The 20,143-nt window shown below is 43.1% G+C and overlaps 1 protein-coding gene across 2 annotated transcripts in view; it reads left to right on the top strand.

The window, feature by feature from the left end:
- Positions 1-20,143, top strand: part of ZNF804A (zinc finger protein 804A) — a 260,558-nt gene that overhangs the window by 178,889 nt on the left and 61,526 nt on the right. For both annotated transcript variants that reach the window (XR_013991148.1, XM_081023472.1), the window contains exon 3: positions 11,876-12,006. Coding sequence is in view for 1 of the 2 variants with exons in the window: in XM_081023472.1 (XP_080879598.1) it covers positions 11,876-12,006 (131 nt within the window). In the remaining variant the exon portion in view is untranslated. The remainder of the gene's footprint in view (positions 1-11,875; positions 12,007-20,143) is intronic.

Raw genomic sequence — 20,143 nt, 5'->3', positions numbered from 1 at the left:
TTGGCCCTCCCATCACTAATATTTATGAGGTGCTCTTGGGATTTTTTGCTGAAGCTAACAAAAATATCCTAGAGCTCTGCAATTTGGCCAGACTGCAGTTATACACATTGCTCCTTTTCCAGCTATCATGGTGAAATATTCAGCATGCTCTCCTCAGCTATTTTGTTCACATGAAATGGACTCAGCTTTGATGGACTTTTCAATAGGAATTGGGTAGGGTGTAGAGCAGAGCTCAGTCCCAGGTGTTGCGATGCGATTTGGCAACCTGGTGCCCTCCATATGTTGTTGAAGTCTAACTCACATCAACCCCAAACAGCATAGCTGATGATGAGAGGTAATAATCAGGTAAGGAATAGTTGAGGTAAGATATATGAAAGCCAACCTCAAATCATTTGAAACCCTTGTACATAAGCCCATTAATTAAAAGCAGGTGGAGACAAGCAAACAGATTCAATGTCTACTCAAAGGCACATGAATGTAGCACAACATAGCGGTAATCATTTCAGTTTTTTGAAGAATTACATGCATGCATCTGGCAGCAAGAACAAGGAAAGAACCAAAAAACACAATAGCCATGTTTACACAGAGTTCCCCATTCAACAACAGACAGATTTGTGGAGATCTGCTTCCCCATGTGTATGCACACTAACTGGATAAGGACAAGAGAATGGCAAAATGCTTAAAATATAGTAGAGTCCTTTTGATAGTCATAGTTTGGGAATACTTTCAATTATTCATTGAGTCAAATGTTGTGTCAAGGCTGAAATCCAATGCAGACTCACAAGAATGTAAGTTCCTGCTGAACTTGGTGTGATTTACATCTGGGTAAACATATTATATAGGATTGCATTGCACTTATTTTTTATTCTTTAGCACTACTATGATTCTCAAAACCATTTACTAATAGTAAACACAGTATGATTTGAATATTATTTTGGAAAGGGCAAATTAGAAAGTTTGCCTTTAAATGTAATTTGAATTTCTTCCCCATCCTAATTGTGATATAGTTATTGGCTAAAAGGGAAGCCCAAACATATTGAAACATGTTTTAGTTTATAGTGCATTCAGAAATATACACATGATAAAGTACAAATTTAAATATGCGGTTAAATATGTGTTGTTCTGTGGATTTTTTTAATAAAAAAAACCTTGCATTTTTGTGCAAAAAACAGGAGAGAATAATTCAGTTATGAATGAATATATGTGAAATTGACAAAGAACAGAAGCAGACCAATCCAGCTATCCCTATTTAGCAATGCTTTTGATTCTCTTCTAGATTAGTATATGTATAATTAGTATCCAATGCAAAATGAATATGCTAAATTAATTTTGTACCGCATTCAGTTGTACTCTCATCAGTTCTATTGAGGTTCTTGTATCATAGCCATTATTACAGTATTTGAGCATGGCATTAAATAAGATTTCAATATGCAATTTGAACTGATTAGCTTTAAAAAATTGAGTTATGTTAATCAGCCCAAACTAATATGCAGTATACGAACCCATGCTTCTTGCTAATTGCAACAGGAATACATTGCTGCAATGCAAGAATAGCAGAGAAATCGCTCATTGTGAGCTGTGGGTTTAAAATAACCCATTAGTTGGATTATCCCATTCCAGATTTGATTGCAATTTTAGCATAGCAATAGTAGACAAAGGAATCAATTAGCAGAAGATGTAAACTTATCTAAATCAAAATTGGACTGCACAGAGTTGGTTTATATCACTGCTTTGGGCAAGTATGCATGGTCTAAAAATTTTCATTACAGCTGGCCTCTCGCAACCCCATTTCCACATGCCTATTTTCTTCCTTTATGCTCATCCTACCTCATAGGGCACCTCCAAATTATCACTTTATTGATCATTCATCCCAATTTGTTTGCAGGGAGGTTAGAGCACATTGTGTCAAAACTAGTGTTATCCCACCATTTCCAGGGTGTTTTCCTGCCATTTTCTTTAACACAGAGAGTTTTGGGGAAGCAGGTTTTCTTGCACAAAGACCTCCGAATTAACGAGAATACCACAACTTGAATTTGCCAGAATATGACTGAATTCCAGTCAAAATAGCAACAATCTGGAAGCATCCTTACTCTGCATCCTTTTCCCCATCCACTTTGCCTCTGGAAGGAGAGTGATACCCCTTGGCCACCATTCCACCAAGCCTTTTCTCCTGTCTTATTTCTGTCCCACTCTCTGCCTACAGCTCCAGTCACCAAAACTTGTGAAGTTTCTGTTTCATCCAGCTGACCAGATTCCACATCCAGATTCATCCAGATACCACATAAAAAATTCTCTTTTGATCTTCTTGCTGACACTTTTACTCTGATACATTAGAAGGTCACTCAAGATGCTAAGTGAACATGTGGATTGGATTGAGGCATGAGATTGCATCAACTGTCCATAGTGGTAGAATTCCTGCTCCATGATTGCAGTCATGGGTTTTTTGTCTATCACATGACGGTGTATGTTTTGACTCCACAAAGTGGGAAATGACGGAGACAGGATGTTTGTGTTACTGAGTTCTGTGAAGTGGGACTATTGTCCTTTGTTTTTTCTCTTTGCTGTCTGATGGTAGAGAGAGAGGGAGTCATGTTGCAGTGCTCCATGTGTGTTTATATGTAAATAAAGTAGATTAGCCAAAATGCTGAGTTGCTGAGGTCTGTTATGCAAGCTGCGAAGACTCTGTGGATCCCTAAGTGTGCCGATGTCTGTTGGCATCAGTCGCTGTGATGTTCGGGCAGAAGAAAGCTTTTGAAACTCCTGAATGATCGACCAGGAGGGAGGGAACATACCAGTCAGGCATGTGTCTCTGCCAGGGTCCTACTTGAGCGTAGGATGAGCTCCTGACACATAGCCCCAATCTCCATCCATTTGGATGATGGTGTGCCTAGAGTCTTGAGCCTGTGTAGGTGTATTCACATAGGCTTTGCCTGAGCAAACTGAGGAGCCTGCAAATGGAAGCATCATGAGTTTAACTGATACAATGACTTGCACTTGGATGGTCCAGGCACTTTGTCAAGGTGGAAGTCAGGCGTGGATTCTGCTAGCACAATCATGCCTTTTCAAATTTTCAGTATATGAACATCTGTCTCTTTTAGCTGCATATAACAGATGGATCTAACAAGAGAAGTAAGCTTTGAGGAAAACCTTCTAGGTGTATATTTTAAATCTTAACACTATGGTGGGGGGGCGGCAATCTTATTAACAAATAGCTACAGACATTGGAAGCACACTGTCAGAGCTGGCTCCAGGTCCCAGCTCACAGAGGACCAACGTTAGCCGGCAGTAATGTACAAAAGTCTTTATTGAAGTACAGTTTCCATTTTCAAGCCGCAGCGCCCCAGCTCTACGTCTAGGGGTTAGATCGGCGAAGCTCCATCTGAGTCTCCGCCCCCTGTACACCAGTTTAAGATTCTAGCCTTACTCCACCTCTTCCGTCTCTCCTTTCTCCTCTGGGTCCTGCTACCCCCCGGGGTCCCTTCCTTCCTGGATTCTTCTGACGCTGACGTTGACCCCCCTGACTCCTCCCCCTCTTTTCGGCGGGCTTTGGGACCTGGCTCCCTATCCGGGCTGCCAACTGCGCCGCCCTCCTGTACATTTGAACTTGGCGCGCGCGCCCAGCCTTCAACCTTCCTCTCGACCGTTTCCTCGCTCCCCGATGGAGGCGTGGCCAATCCTGACTCATGTCCTCCCACTGGCAGTGCGCCGCCTGATCCCGATGCCTGGGACTCCTCCCCCCTACTGCACTCTGGTGTGGACGCTGGTCCTGATTTCCAACTGCTGCTCTCTGAGTCCCCTCTGGCCCCTTCTTCCTGGGGTGTCCCCCTAGGCACCCCCCTTGCTCTGACCATGGGAGCCCCTTTCTGTGAATCTTCCGATTCGCTGGAAAGACTCAGAGACCTCGGACCGCTGTCATCGCTAACATTTCCTTCGGACTCCTCCCCCTCGCTCTCTATTTCCTCCCTTTCCTGTGCCTCTGCTCCTGAACCCCTGACATCCACGTTTGATATGTCTGAGGAACTTGCATATTCATTTAAAATGTTTATACCTCATTTTCCCTTAATGGAACTACAATTAAAAAAATTAATAAAGCAGCAAGCCTGACGTTTACTGTATTTTTCCGTGTATAAGACGAGGTTTTTTGCTTAAAAAAATTAGTAAAAAATTGGGGGTCGTCTTGGACATGGAACTGTCAGGAGTTCAGCCTACACTTGAGCAGGGCCCTGGCAGAGACATATGCCCAACTGGCATGTTCCCTCCCTCCTGGTCGATCGTTCAGGAACTTCATAAGCTTTCTTCAGCCCAAACATCACAGCGACTAATGCCAACCGACATAGGCACACTTAGGGATCCACAGAGTCTTCCTTGGCATCATGCCAGGGAGCCTGCTTCCCCGCAGCAGCAGCTGCCACTGAGGGGGAGCATGTGGTGCCCCAGTCGCTGCCTTTGCTTCTGCACCATGGTGCACTGCATGCACCTCATGCTGGAAGCTTCGAGGGCGATCGCCCCCAAAAAGATCAACAACTTTCTGCCACCAATCATCCAGATTTTCACTTCTGTTTTAGGGTTTCATTTTCTTAATTTTGGGTTAAAAAAAAAATAGGGGTCATCTTATACATGGGGGCGTCTTATACATGGAAAAATACGGCGGTTCAGGTTGGCCCAAAGTAGCTTAATTGTTATTGCTGCCCTCATTAGAATAAGCTGCTACTGCTCATTCTTGCCAGAAGCCTTATGACCAGGGGTCAGCAACCTTTTTCAGCCATGAGCCGGTTCACCGTCCCTAAGACCATGTGGTGGGCTGGACTATATTTTTTTTTTTGGGGGGGGGGAATGAATGAATTCCTATGCCCCACAAATAACCCAGAGATGCATTTTAAATAAAAGCACACATCCTACTCATGTAAAAACACCAGGCAGGCCCCACAAATAACCCAGAGATGCATTTTAAATAAAAGGACACATTCTACTCATGTAAAAACACGCTGATTCCCAGACTGTCCACGGGCCAGATTGAGAAGGTGAATGGGCCGCATCCGGCCCCCGGGCCTTAGGCTGCCTACCCCTGGTTATGACCAATGTCAGCCAATGACTTCCCTCAGCTCTATAAGGTCTTTTTGCCTGTCACTGTATAACTCCTTCCTTCCTTTTTAAAGCTACCCAAATGCTATGCTTGGTTGTTGTTGTTTTAGCTTATAGTGATGGGGGAGAGGGATAGAGACAGAGGCCCTCACTCCCCACCCCATTGGTGGCAATACTTGTTTTCTTTGCTGCCAGACTTGGACAGGGTGCAATGAGTCATCCTAGATTAATGTTAATAAAACTTCAGGACATCCAGATTCTGTCATGAGCTCAATCTCTAAATTTGGCTGTTCCTGAGCAGGAATGGGTTTACTTCATTATGCTATGTCTAGACCTGACTGTTTCATCACTGGTGTGCCACTGGGGTTTGAAAAAAGATGCCTCCAGCTCCAGGTGGTGCCACAAAAATCAGGTGTGTGCCATTGGTGATAAAAGAGTGTCAATATAATGGATTTTTGAAAGGGGGTGAAAATTCTTTCCCTATTGTGTGTTCAGATGTGTATGTTATTTAAGGCAGCAGTCTGTAGCTGCTTAAAGGGCTATTATGTTAAAATAAATCTCAGGGAGATAAAGTCATAAGAAGAAAGTAAAATGTGAAAGGTTAAAGCCAAGTGGGGGAGGCATGCAAGCAGTCTTTGAATAGTTTCAGTAGGCTCATTTTACTTTTCTTTCTGCCTCCAAAACAAATCTGCTGTCTATGACCTCTTCATGAGGAATGCACTCATGTATTCAAGAAGCCTACAAAACTCTTGTCATTTTAGGATTTAGGATCAATTATTTTTTTTAATATTGTGCATGGTCACAACACAGCATGCCCTGGAATTATCTCCTACAAAATCTGCTTGATGCCCCCTGGAAACACAAGAAGTTGCCTTCTATTAAGCTAGATCATTTGCCTGTCTAGCTTGCTCTTGTACCTCTTATATCAGGAGTAGCTACCACAATGCCCTTCAATTCCCATCAGTCCTACCTAGCATGTGCAATGGTCAGGAATAATGAAAGATGTAATCCATCCACATCTGTAGAGAACTACATTGGTCTACACCAGTGTTCCCCAACCTTGGGCCTCCAGCTGTTTTTGGACTACACTTCCCATCATCCTTGACCACTGGTCTTGCTAGCGAGGGATGATGGGAGTTGTAGTCCAGAAACAGCTGGAGGCCCAAGGTTGGGGAACACTGGTCTACACTGACTGGCAACAGATTCCTAGTGTTTTAGACACTACCCAGGAGATGCCACATACCAAACCTGGGACTTTTTGCATGCAAAGCAAATGCCCTTCCCCTTATGCTTCCTTCAAAGACCTTCTCAGATTCCACCTTTTGTACCTACTCCCCCAAGTTCCCATGCTCTAATGCAGAAGTGGCTAACCTCCAGCCATGGGGCCCAAAGACTCCACTAATTTTGGCAGCTGTGGAGCAAAGAAATTAGCACCAGAGTGGATGGACATGGTTAAATCTCTCCACCCAGCCCAGGCCCTGTTGAGAATACAGTTGTCCCTTTCCTACTTTCCTATCCCTGATAGGGATGCAAATTGCCTCCTATCTGCACAGATCAGCTAAGGAGGAGGATGACCTGTATGTCCTATATCTGTGTTAGCGTGTGTGAATGCTAGAGTGTGTGGTGGTTATACCCACCACTGGTATATGGAGTGTTGCCCAAGGGTGAATACACCATTTGGGCCAAAAACAGAAAAATTAAGTTACAGTAGAACAGAAGTGACTGTAACCAGACCTAAGTACTAGGCCAGCCCAAGACATTTTACTGTCTAGATCAGCCTTTCTCAACCTGTGGGTCCCCAGATGTTGTTGAACTACAACTCCCATCACCCCTAGCTAGCAAGGCCAGAGCTCAGGGATGATGGGAGTTGTAGTCCAACAACTTCTGGGGACCCACAGGTTGAGAACCACTGGTCTAGTGGGAAAGAAAAGACAGTGTCCCCTCCAGTGGTGCCAACTTCTCAAGATGATTGAGAGGGGCCAACACAATATCCTGATATCACACAACAACACGAGGAGCCGGGGGTGGAGCCAAATGCCATCAAAATTTTGAGGGGGCCTGACTGGCACCGATGGTCTCTTCCTACTCCATGTAAAAAAACCTGACCAAACTGATAGTTGAATCTTACTGGTAGTATGACTATCTTATGCTATCTTAGGAGGTGCAGGGCAGGCCATGGAGCACACATTGCCCTGTCTCCAATACTGCATCACTCTTCATAATGGCATGGCTGTCATTTGAATAAAAGTTGCTGGCAATCAGAGTTGGGGGACACAAGGAAAGCGCTGCTGGAGTAGGCCAGTGACCCATTGAGTCCAGCATTCTGTTCTCACAGTGGCCAACCAGAGGCTTATGGGAAGCCTGAAAGCAGGGTTTGATCACAATAACACTCTTCCCATTTGATATTCCCAGAAACTGGCATCTAGAGGCATGCCTGTTCTGGCTTCCCATGGGAATCTGGTTGGCCTCTGCGAAAACAGCATGTTGGACAGCAAGCCTTTGACTTGATCCAACAGGACCCTGATGTTCTCATTCTACATATAACTGAAATAATAGCCCATCTTCCCCCATTTACCACCTGCCTTGCTTTCCTCCCTTTCCTCCACAGCTTCCCCTGTTTCATATTCTTGATACGTAAGCCCCTTAAGGCAGGAACTTTTCTTCCTCTGTCATGAAGGAATCTAAAATGCATTGTGAGTCCCTGTCTAGTCTCCAGGAATGAAGCTAATGTGTTTCTCAGTATCTTTTTTTTATTAATGTATGGGTTTTCCACATTTTAATGCCATTTTATGCTTTGTTACATGTCCTTAAACAGCTCTTCCATTTGCAAGCTAGTAAAAAAGAAGGTAAGAATGTGAAAGAAGCACTTAATCCCAAACTTAAACAGGCTGTTTTCTGTGGATGTAGTCTTAGGCAGACCTAGTCACCAATTTGTAAGTGTAGTTTGGCAGCAGAATATATATTTGTATATATATGCAAATTTGTAAGAATTCTGCTTACCTTTAACCGTAACACTGTGTTGCTCATGGCACCACCCCGCTGCTCCTGGAGACCCAACAGCTGAGTACCACAGCCAGTAGAAGACACAGCAGTCTCTTTCACCAACTGGGGAATTTTGAATTTGGTTTGCCTGCAAACTGATCAATAGCAGATGGATCCACAGATTGGCACACTCAGGGAATGGAGCTACAGAGTTGACTGAGTCCCTTGGGGACTTCATTCAGGTCCACTCCCACTTGTCACCTCAGTCATCAGATCTTCAACCCACCCACCCTGGAGTTGGGCTAGCCATCACTGGCGGTAGTGTGCGTTTTGACCTTGTCCACAGAACGGACACTCACTGTTTCCCTGGTGGGCATTGGTTGAGAACCATCACTCTCCACCTCCTTCCCGGCAGCTGGACCCACATATTCGCCAGCTGATGGGAAGCTCCCCCCACCCGGTGCAGCCATGGGGGCATGACTGCCTAGCCAGAGAGCCAGGTTTTTAAAAATAGTTTCACCAGTTTAAGTCTGTGGTGTGGATGTTCCTGATGTCCCAATCTGCACAGACAGGAGAAGAATATCTTTAATACCAACCGAGGGGGTTGCAACTGCTACCATCAATCCTCAAACAAAATAAGAGCTGGGTCTTATGAAATGGAGCCTCAGTAACCTAGCATTCTGTAGTATAGTGCAGGCTATCAAATATTCCAAAGTCTTGTCCAAAATGCCTAAGTTTCATTGTTTCTAGCTTGCAACAGACGGGAATGTTTTTCACAAGCTCCACCTGGGGAATACTTACAGCAGAGGTCATGATTATTTTAACTTCCAAATCATTTATTTGTACCCATCAAGGGTTCCCTGAAAAGCCACGCAGAGCTACTGAAGTGACAAGTAATACCCATTAACCCACGAGTGTAATATTTCACTCTGCTCTTTCTCGGCATCTTTTTAAGGTTTATGACAGCATCTGAAGAGACAGATGGCACGGCGCTAGTATCACTCAGAATGAGAAAGGGAGTACACCAAACTACTAAAGGGTGAATAAATTAGGTTCATGCAAATGTGCTTCACAAAGGCTGCAGTTTAAGGGAAAGGAAAGGAAAGGAAATGGAGAGGAGAGGAGGACTCCTGAACAGCGGTGTGCTTGCTAGGTGCTTGCTAGGAAAGAGCTGTAGACCAGCATGCAGAAAGCTCCAGGTATCTCCAGCTAGGTCTGGGAGACCCTCTGCAGAGTCACTGTCTGGTCGGACAAGACTCCGTTTAACAGATCACTGGTGTGACAACTTGGCACAACACAGGTTCCTATGTGCCATTATAAATCTATGTGCCATTATAAATAATAGACTTAAATCAGACTTATGAAGAATTGTGTAGATGTGAGTTTGTGGAAGCACAGAGCACAGGAAGTGACAATGTTAGGCAAATTAGAACTATAGTGGATGGTCAGGAGTGAAAGGTAGAACTCAGAGCGAGTTGCTGAGGATCATTCTCTAAACTACAGAAGAAACAAAAGGGTTGTATTGGTTTGTTTTCCAGCCCCTAAATTCAACTACCAAATCAGGCCTTTGCTAAGGCCTTTGATGGATATTAACTCCTAGACTAGCTTTTAAGATGTAGTCAACTATGTGAATGGCTGCCATTTTTATTTGTTTGCTGGCTCATGTTTTCTGATATTATTGTGCAGAATGATGCTGTTGTAATTGTTCTCAATTTGGTTTTTTGGTGTTTTTTTACCCCACCTGGGATCACTTGTGAATAAGACCAGGTTAAAAATGTTTAAAATAAATGAATAATACAAATGATCGGATGGATGAAAGTTGCAAACTCCTTTTGGAAAACACCCTTGTTTATTTCAACATATACCTTAAAATACTAAGCCTAGTTTTTTTGAGTGCAGATGTGCCAAAGCAGTTGGAAGTAATTCTGAGGCAACACAGTGGGGCAAGGACAGGGGCACCATTGCTATCCATAGTGTAAATATTTGTTTTGAAGATTGTCCTTAATAAAGTTGTGTAGCATTTGATTGTCTCATCTGTCCATTTTAACCACTATGGTAGAATGTATTTACCTTCCAAGATTGAAAATGTAATTGGTTAGATTTTTTTGGGTTGTTGTTTGGATTAGGGTCAGATTGGAAAGGCTGAACTTTGATTAGCTTAATAAGCTTGTCTGTATAACAAAAGAAGACCCCAATTTTACTGCACCCCCCCCAAAAAAAAACCCCACATACATACAAAGATCCTCTCTATATGTCTGCACCATCATAGAGGAAACCTCAAACTGTTTCCATAGCCACTCCTCAGATTAGGAATGGGGAACTAATTCAATTCAGTTCACATTTAAAGGTGAACTTGCCAAATTTGCACTTTCGGAAACAATATGCAAACCAACTTACAATGCACACTTCTCTATCTATTGCAACACAATTATCCAACCAAGTAATGTGTACAGAGATGCATATACTGGGGTAAAGTGTACATGCATTAGTGAAAACGTCACAAAAATGCATTACATTGAGGACAATTGCTTTGCAAATAATGTATATTAGGCCAAATTATACCCCCCTAAAGTATCTATTTACACTAAAATTCTGATTAATTTTCATAAAAACTTTTTTTAATAAAAAAACCACTAACTGGTGTGGAACAGTAGAGAACTGAACTGAAAATTTGGAACAACTCAGTTAAAACACTAAAAAAAAAAGGCTATAAAAAAACAATTTAAAAGCAATTTAAAAGAAGAAGCCCTCTCTGCTGAGCAGCAGCAGCAGTCCTTATAAAAGCTGGCCACACCCTGGACCAGGTGGATAGAGGCAGTAGCAGGGCCCTCAGGCTCTCAGCAGGGTGGATGGTGGTTCCTTTGTCCATCCACCCCTCTAACTCCCAACCACAGATCTCAGGTTTCAAAGTGGTAGTTTAATTTGTGTCTTTGGTCTCTGTTTCAGCTTGGTCTGAGGGAAGTCTGCCTGTTCCTTGCCAGAATGGAATCCATCCCCCTGGGCATGCAGAAGCATGCTGCCTTCTCATCTATAATTTTGAAACCTGTGATTTTAGGATTTATATCAAGAGTTCTTTCTTTTTTATTTCAAGGCAGCTAGTTCCCTACTTGCTTTATATTGAATGCTTTGGATAAATATCTTAGGGCACTTCTTGGTGAGCACTTCCTTGAACATTCACCTTGGTTTTGAGGTAGATTAGATGACATTGACTGTTTAAGTGAGCATTCATTCCAAATTGTCTGCAGGGAGGCTAGATGATGGTGCATCAAAACAGGAGTTGCCTGTGCTTTCCAGAACAATCTTTTTTGGGAAGCAAGTCTGTTGTTCTCCCAATCAGCTATAAGCGTGTGACCTGAATTTGCTGGTATGTAATTGAATTCCACCTAAAAATATTGCCATTATGGAAGACTTGTAGCTGAGTAACAAGAAGGGCCAGTTCAAGACATTTGGTGCTTGAGATGAACCACAAAAATGTATCTTCCCTCCTCATCGATGCTTTTGGAACTAAACAATACCCCATAAATAAATTTAGAGATAGTAGTATTGGGTCATTTCCTTAAACAAAACCATTTTGCTACCAAAACAATACACAAGCAATCATGAAGGACTAGCAATTGAACAAAATGCCATCATAGCTATGCTAAATTCGGGGGCTACTCTCGGTTTGTATAAATGCATAAATCAGAGGGTTTAATGAGAACTGAAAATAATGGCTTCTTAAATAATTTTGCAGTATTTTCCTCTCTTTTTGCATTAAATGTTTCTCTCCTCCCCCCTTCCCCCTGACCCTGCTTTCAATTGTTCCTAATAGAGACTCAAGGAGCTGAAACAGAGGGAGTTTGCCCGAAATGTAGCTTCCAAATCAAGAAAAGATGAAAGGAAGCAAGAAAAAGCCCTTCAACGCTTACACAAGTTAGCTGAACTGAGAAAAGAAGCTGTGTGGTGAGTGAAAAGTTATTGAAAGGTAAAAAGTACAGGGAAAGGGGGAAGAATATTCCAGATGACATGATGTGGCAGAATGCCCCATGACTATTAAGATCTCAAACCAGAACAAAGTAGCTATATATTTTTGGCACTCTCTGAACTGTATGTTGCAATTAGATGTGGCACCATGCAAAGAAATAAATGTTTTAACATTACTTTTTCAACAGAGCTAAAATGACAAGTATTTGAGTTAAAAACATGTCCTATATATATTTAATAAATCAGGCTTAGCAGTAGAAAACATTAGGAAACTAGGTCAGTCATTTGAATTTTGACAGGACACCACTGATGAGGAAAGGAATACGCTGGCTTGCTGCTAGTCTGCGCAATATTGCACAACCCAGTTCAATTCTGTAGTATTCATTCTGGAATTTGGGTCCTATTCTGCTTTAAGCAGTTTATTGATAGCAAATGTCACATTGATCACAAAGGTTGCTGATTCAGGGGCTTCACTTACCAGCAACTGGGGAAGTGGAATAATAGTGCTGTAGCCAATGCTGCCATTCTGCTTGTACAATACAATTCCATTTGCACAACAAGACTTCTCTTTCATCGACTCACCTGCACACATAAAAACGTAAGCAGAGACCTGCTGGATCAGGCCCAAGGCCCATCTAGTCCAGCATCCTGTTCTCACAGTGGCCAACTAGATGCCCATAGCAGGCACCTTCCGGTGCAGGGTTTTGTTTTGATTTGATTTGTTAGGAGGCACAGGGACAGGAGAGGAAGAGGAAGTCCCATTGTGCAAGCAGATACGAACTTAGCTTCTTCAGAGTCAAATCACTGGACACGTTAGCCCAATGTTGTCTACTCTGATGGACTACAGGTTTACAGAGTCTCTGGCAGAGATCCATCCCACCACCTGCTACCTGGTGATATTATCACTGAATCATAGAACTGTAGAGTTGTAAGGTAGCCTAAAGGTCATCATTCCAACCCGTGCAATGCAGGAATCTCAGCTAAAGCATCCATGACAGATGGCCATCCAACCTCTGCTTAAAAACCTCTAAGGAAGGAGAGTCCACAGCCCCCTGAGGGAGTCTGTCCCACTGTCGAATAGCTCTTACAGAAAGAGGAGGTTCCAGTGATTGAGTCAAATCCTGCAAAGGAATTTGCCCATGTGAAAAAATCTTCAGGGTCCCAGGGGAAAGTGGGTGCTACAGTGGGAAGTGTTGCGAATTCTTCACGGCGCTTTAGCAGAAAAGCTCAGAGTTCCAGGTTCTTCAGTGCAGTATTATTTATTGTGAGCTATATAGACAAATGTGGGCTATGGGTGGCGCTGTGGGTTAAAACACAGAGCCTAGGACTTGCCGATCAGAACGTCGGTGGTTCGAATCCCCACAACGGGGTGAGCTCCCGTTGCTCGGTCCCTGCTCCTGCCAACCTAGCAGTTCGAAAGCATGAAGTGCAAGTAGATAAATAGGTACCGCTCCGGCAGGGAGGTAAACGGTGTTTCCGTGTGCTGCTCTGGTTTGCCAGAAGTGACTTAGTCATGCTGGCCACATGACCCGGAAGCTGTATGCTGGCTCCCTCAGCCAATAAAGCGCCACAACCCCAGAGTCGGTCATGACTGGACCTAATGGTCAGGGGTCCCTTTACCCTTACTATATATACAAATATCTACAGAAGCAGTTCATACAGTCAGACAGAGTACCTGGCTGCACCTTAAGGCAAATAGGAAGACTCTTTCTCTCTGACCACACTCCTCTACACCACCACCATTACTGCTGGACAGGTTTCCCTTTTAAACCGATGACAGCCAATCAACTGTTAGTACATTACTGCTGAGTCATTCTGACCCAGCACCTCCATAGAAAGTATTGCAGGCTGATTGCATCAGCTAGCAAACTCAAGCCTGCAGACTTACTACCTCACACAGCATTCTGTGGATCCCAACAGGAAGATGCTGATCACTGTAGACTGATGGCAGAACATCCCTAATTTTCCTAATTTTCTCTCCCCCTCCCCAACCCTCAATCAGTACTGCTGGGAACATGCAGAGTAACAAGCAGATGATCTGGTCCAACACACATTTTTATCATTGGTAGCCTCCCTGCATCCTTTATCACTAGTAGCATTCCATCTTTCATCTCAGTTTGCAAACATCCATATTGCTCTCCCATCTGGGATTGCATGAAGCCATTGTAGACATTGAAATATGTGTAGCAGCAATATAAGGATATGCTGGGTGGGAAGAACGAAGTCAAACATTTTACTGCATTAAGCAACCGCTTCTCAGTGTCACAAACCATATATACTGTGGAAACGGCAAACAGAGGACCCCTTATGGCTGCTGCTTTATGTCACACTTTAAATGTGCAATTCGTGTTACAACTTTTATTGAGGTGTGTTCACACATTCAAACTGCTAATAGCATTCACTTCATCACCACAAATCATTGCTCTTAGCACATTCTAAATTGATTGGCTGCCATTATGAAGTATTTTCTTGTTGCGCTGACAGGCAATTATGCGTGATGACTGAAGTCCTCTATTTTCCTTCATTTCTGACATTTTTTAAAACAATAAACATGGGTTTTTTAGTGGACTTCCAAGTGGAGAGATCTGAATTGTCATGCAAAACTGCTCTGAGATTTACTGCGTTGATAAGAAAGAACAGCTCTCTAAGACAAAGCCTATAACATACTGTACCTCACGACCAGGGGGAGCACTGACAAAAAATAATCTGAAAGGCTGGAGTACCCAGCAATGCATCCTCCATAGAATCATAGAGTTGGAATAGACCACAAGGGCCATCGAGTCCAACCCCCTGCCAAGCAGGAAACAATGTTGTCCAGGTGCCATGAGACCCAGACAGCACAGCCAATGGTCAAGGATGATGGGAGTTGTAGTACTGCAACATCTGACTGGAGATCATCACATTGGCTCACCCTGATTTAAGAGAAATGTCATCTGACCACTTTTTCAAAAATATAGATCCGAGAACTGAGAATTTGGGTTATCAAGTGTTTGTTTGTTTTTTAATAAATATTTTTATTAATGTTATAAAACAAAATTATAGGAACATAACACACATTTTCTCACAAATACATTCTTTTTGGACTTCCCTCAGCTCTTCTGACAATCCTCCGTTTTGATTATTTCTTACACATTTCCTGATTTTATATTGCCTTATAATAATAACCTCCCCCCTACTCCCTTTTTTACAATATTTCCAATATTAATTTTTCACAGAGCTTCCTGCAAACCAACAAACGTTGTTTGTTCATCGCATATACTTTTCAAATAATCTACAAATTTACTCCAGTCCTCGGTGAACTTATGGCCCCGTCGGTTTCGGATCTTTCCTGCTAATTTGTCAAGTTCTGCATAGTCCATTAGTTTCATTCTCCATTCCTCCATCGTTGGTAATTCTTCTTGTTTCCATTTTTGGGCCAGTAGTATCCTTGCAGCTGTTACCGCATATAAGAAAAGCTTACATTCTTTTTTATTTATTTCATTTCCTACCATACCTAACAGAAATGCCTCTGGTTTCTTTACAAATGTATATTTCAACATTTTTTTCAATTCATTATATATCATTTCCCAGAAGCATTTCACCTTTTTACACTCCCACCACATATGATAAAATGTCCCCTCTTTTTCTTTACATTTCCAACATTTGTTACACACTTTATACATTTTTGTTAACTTTACTGGTGTGATAGAATTTGGGTTATCAAGTGTTAGTTGTAATTCCTATGAATTATATACCCCTTTATACTCTTTTGACAGTTATCACAACCATTTCACAGGTTGGCAACTGACACTGAGGTATACTCTTAGATACCCAGCTTGCTGAGCAGGGTCTTGAATCTATGTTTCCCAAGACCTTTTCCCAAATCCTGCCTGCCGGCCTATACTTCTTAATCGCAACTTTTGTTTCTCATCAGAACTGACTAATAACCCCCTGAAAATAGTAACGTTTCCTATTTCCAATTAATGGATGGCATGACTCACTTCCTTAAGATATCCCTTTAAATCGTCGCCGTCGTCCTCCTCCTCATCATCATCCTTGCCCTATGGTTGCATTCAGCACCCCTGCTCCCCTCAATTCTGGATTTGAAGAATAACCCATCAGGAATATTTGTAGATAAAGCAATTAATCACAGAAAGGCAAAATGAGTGACCTTATAGTCTTCTTCCAGACCCAAGACTCTGCAATGAATTGGCTGCAGACCATGAACAATTCAAACTAGAAATAATTTAAGCCCTGTAGGTTACTGTACAGCTGAAACAGTTTAAATCCCAAAACTCTGATTTAGCATGTTGCCGGTTGGGGTGTGTGTTGTTATTATTTTACCCTTACTCCTCAGGCCTTTGTAACCTTTAAATAACTCACAGCCAGAGGTCCGTATCCAACTCCTCATGCTGTGCTAATGATCACATTATACCTAATGGTATATTTATTAATGGTGGTGCTTCAGAGAGAGAGGAGGACAATAGATCAGCCTATGTGTATACATATCTGAAATTGCAAGCTGGACCCCTGGGGTACTGTATACATTTAGATACAGCTATAAATGTTTTAGAAATACAGCTAAGAGCTCTACATGCTACATCAGAGAAAATGCAAACCTGTCTGGTATAGTGTAGCTGTGCTCGGAGAGCAACTATTTAAAATGACCATGGGGGGTTCCGTACTTATCTTCACTCAACAACTCGTGTGTCAAATAAGATGTGTTTAAAAGTCATTCCAAAATTGCTAGCGCAACATGCATTCCCAAAATGTCGTTAAAAACACAGGGGAGGGGGGGTTGCCGATCAGTGGCAGGGGCCATGCTTTGCATACACAAAGCTGCAAGTTCCGTTGTAAGCATTTCTGATGAAATGATCAAGGATAGCAAGACTGTCTGAGAGGCCCTGGAGAGCTGCTGTCAGTTGGGCTTTCCACCAAATTGCACACAAAGTGAAATTTGAGACAAATGCGGAAGATCTTGTTCAGTCAAAAGATCTGAAGATGTTTCAAGGGAAGCTAAAATAATTCTGGCAGGTGGGATTTTATAGAGTAGGGAAATTAGTGCCCTATCCTAGGCATGGTGGTTTGGCTCATTATAATAAAGTCCTGTGCCATATGATGTCCAAGTGCCCCTATTTTCCAGGTACAGTCCCTGATTTACAGAAGCTGTCCCAGTTTTTGATTTGATCCCAGAATGTCCCTCTTTTCCTTAGGGTGTCCCTATTTTTGAAAGAGAAAAGTTGGACAGCATGCTGTACAAATTCAAGATTAAAGAGATTTTGACATATAATTTATGCCAAGCCCCCCCCCCCACCTACACATCCAGAAAGGAGACTTGAGGCATAGAATAGGTTAAAGGATGTATTTCTTAAAATGTTAACAGAATGGAGGATATGCATTCCAAGCAAACAAGTCAACCCAATCAAACAAATTCAGATTTAACAGACAGGTGAGGACTTAGAATCATAGAATCATAGAATCATAGAATCATAGAGCTGGAAGAGACCACAAGGGCCATCGAGTCCAACCCCCTGCCAAGCAGGAAACACCATCAGAGCACTCCTGACATATGGTTGTCAAGCCTCTGCTTAAAGACCTCCAAAGAAGGAGACTCCACCACACTCCTTGGCAGCAAATTCCACTGTCGAACAGCTCTTACTGTCAGGAAGTTCTTCCTAATGTTTAGGTGGAATCTTCTTTCTTGCAGTTTGGATCCATTGCTCCGTGTGCGCTTCTCTGGAGCAGCAGAAAACAACCTTTCTCCCTCCTCTATGTGACATCCTTTTATATATTTGAACATGGCTATCATATCACCCCTTAACCTCCTCTTCTCCAGGCTAAACATGCCCAAACTTTGTCAAACTCTGACAGGTAAATCCTCACCCAGTCTGGACATGAGCTGCAGCCTTGCACTGTGGCTCCCCAGCTAAGGTCAGTGAATAAAAGACTCCCTCTTCATCAGAAAAACCTTGTGTATGGTCCCCACAAGTGCATGCAGACTGTGCAGCATTCACCTGTGTGTGTACTCCAGGCCTCAAGGGACACTCCTCCAAGCCCTCCAGGCACAATGTAGCAGCTGGTCCCTGAAGGGTGTCCTTAGCCCAATACTGCTTCCATAAACCTAGGGTTTGCACCCAGCTTTCTTATCTACTCAGACTCAATGCCATACTGGCAGGCAAGCCATACCTCTCCCTGAATGCCAATCAAATTTACTCAACAGTGTGAAGTGTGTGGGGGAAGAGAGGCCCTAACAACAACAAAAATCCTACTCAGCTCTGGGTGATTAGCCTATAATGCCAATAAAGGGTACCAATGGGCAAACAGGAGGGGGTCTGAAGGAGGAGCTACCTTAAAAACCCCTTCCAGACCACCTCCTATTTGCCCACTGATACCATGTGACCAAGCCCCTCTCCCCTCCCCATGGGAGTGGCAGGCCTTGCATTTCTTTCTTGAAGGGAAGGGTGGGAGCAAACATGGCTTGCAGAATTGCCAAACTGATGTTTACCAAAATATACATGCTTGAGAGACAATAAATCCCTAGTGTTATGATTCACAGCTGCAATATGGATTTTCATAAATATGTGGGATGGGATTCGCTTAAGAAACTCCATCAGGAGAAGCCCTGTGCAAGGACTTCTGCTTGAGACATGGGGTTCCACCATCCCTCAAAGAATGACTTGATGGGGCATCAGGAGAACCCACAGAACAATGGGGAGGAGGGGGAGATGGGATTGTTCCATCTGGCTAGTTGAAATACTTGCAAAGACAGAACGTTTGCAAGAGAGCAACACTGAATTCCACCTTTATTGATCAGTGGGGAGAGGGGTGCTTACATGTAAATTAGGTCTGGTTCATTCACACATTCAACTGTAGCATGTAGGTGTCATGTTCACTGAGAGATAGGTAAAAGTCCCAGGTTCACACACATTCTTTTCACTGAACCTTCACTAAATGTGAAGTCCCACTCATGTAAAGTACCGGTTTCCATTTCCCCAACCACAATGGACAGATAGCCTTAATTTGGTGTACTTGTGTGTAGGGCTCTGTTTGTGCTGAAGGTTCTCCCCACGGTGGTGGAAGACACTCCAGTCCAAGGATGGCAGGGGGTGGGCCAGTGTGTGTGTGAACCAGACCAAAAGTTGCCATTACGTTTCTCCTAAAGAAAAAGTCAAGACAAATTTTGTCATTCCAGCGTAATGGTGTGGAAGACCCATAGAAAACTTCCAGCTGCAATTCTGTCCTTGTCACTTTCAAATAATTGTCTAGTTCAGTGGTATAGATGTCTTCCTGACTTCTTTGTAAGAGAATAAGAACAGAAGGGAGCTGGAGAATAAATGACCAGAAAGAGACATGGTGTCTTTTTCTCCCCCCCCCCCTTTGTTCTTTTCTTTTTCTTTTTCTTTTTCTTTTTTGTTTCCAGAGAATAGAACCACATCAGGCCAAATGAAACCCTTGGCATCTGACTATGTGCTCATTTCCTCCCAGGACACAGAGCTGTTATATAAAGTGTGGTTTGCCATATTGAATGAGAATGGGTGGGAAACCTGGAAATTGTTTTTGTTTGTTTTGCATACTTCACAGCATGGAAGAGTTCTAAGACCTATCTATTAATATATTTCTTCCATTTTTTAAAAAAAAGAGGCATTGCTTTAACCACAGTGTTAATTAGAACCATAGAACTGTAAAGTTGGAAGGGACCCTGAGGATCATCTTGTGCAACCCCATGAATAGGCAGCTGTCCCATATGGGGATCGAACCTGCAGCCTTGGTGTTATCAACAGACTCTAAACAACTGAGCTTATCTAGTCCATGCTTTGGCAAAGGGCCCTCTGCCAACTCTAGAGACCACTGCCTGGGTTCATCCTCCTCCTCCCTCCTGTTGTTGCCTCCCCTCTCCAGCAAGCACTGAAAGAAGGAGAAGTTGCTTTCAATCTCTCTTTGGGCAGCTGCACATAGTGAGCCCTAAGAAAGGCAAGCAAATGGGGGAAGCAGCAAGAAAGCAAAAGATGGTAGCTCCCACTTATGACATCTAGACCAGGTTCCTCCTAGACACTTGAGCAGTGGCGGAGGGAAGGGGGCAGGGGGAGGTCCGTGCCAGGTGCCATCTCTAAGGGGGTGACAAGAAGGCACCCTGCCA

This window comes from Podarcis pityusensis (assembly GCF_964106645.2).
Source record: "Podarcis pityusensis genome assembly, chromosome: 1".
In the NCBI taxonomy this organism is placed as follows: Eukaryota; Metazoa; Chordata; class Lepidosauria; order Squamata; family Lacertidae; genus Podarcis; species Podarcis pityusensis.
Note: the sequence above shows the minus strand (reverse complement) of the source record. Positions and strands in the feature narration are given on the sequence as shown.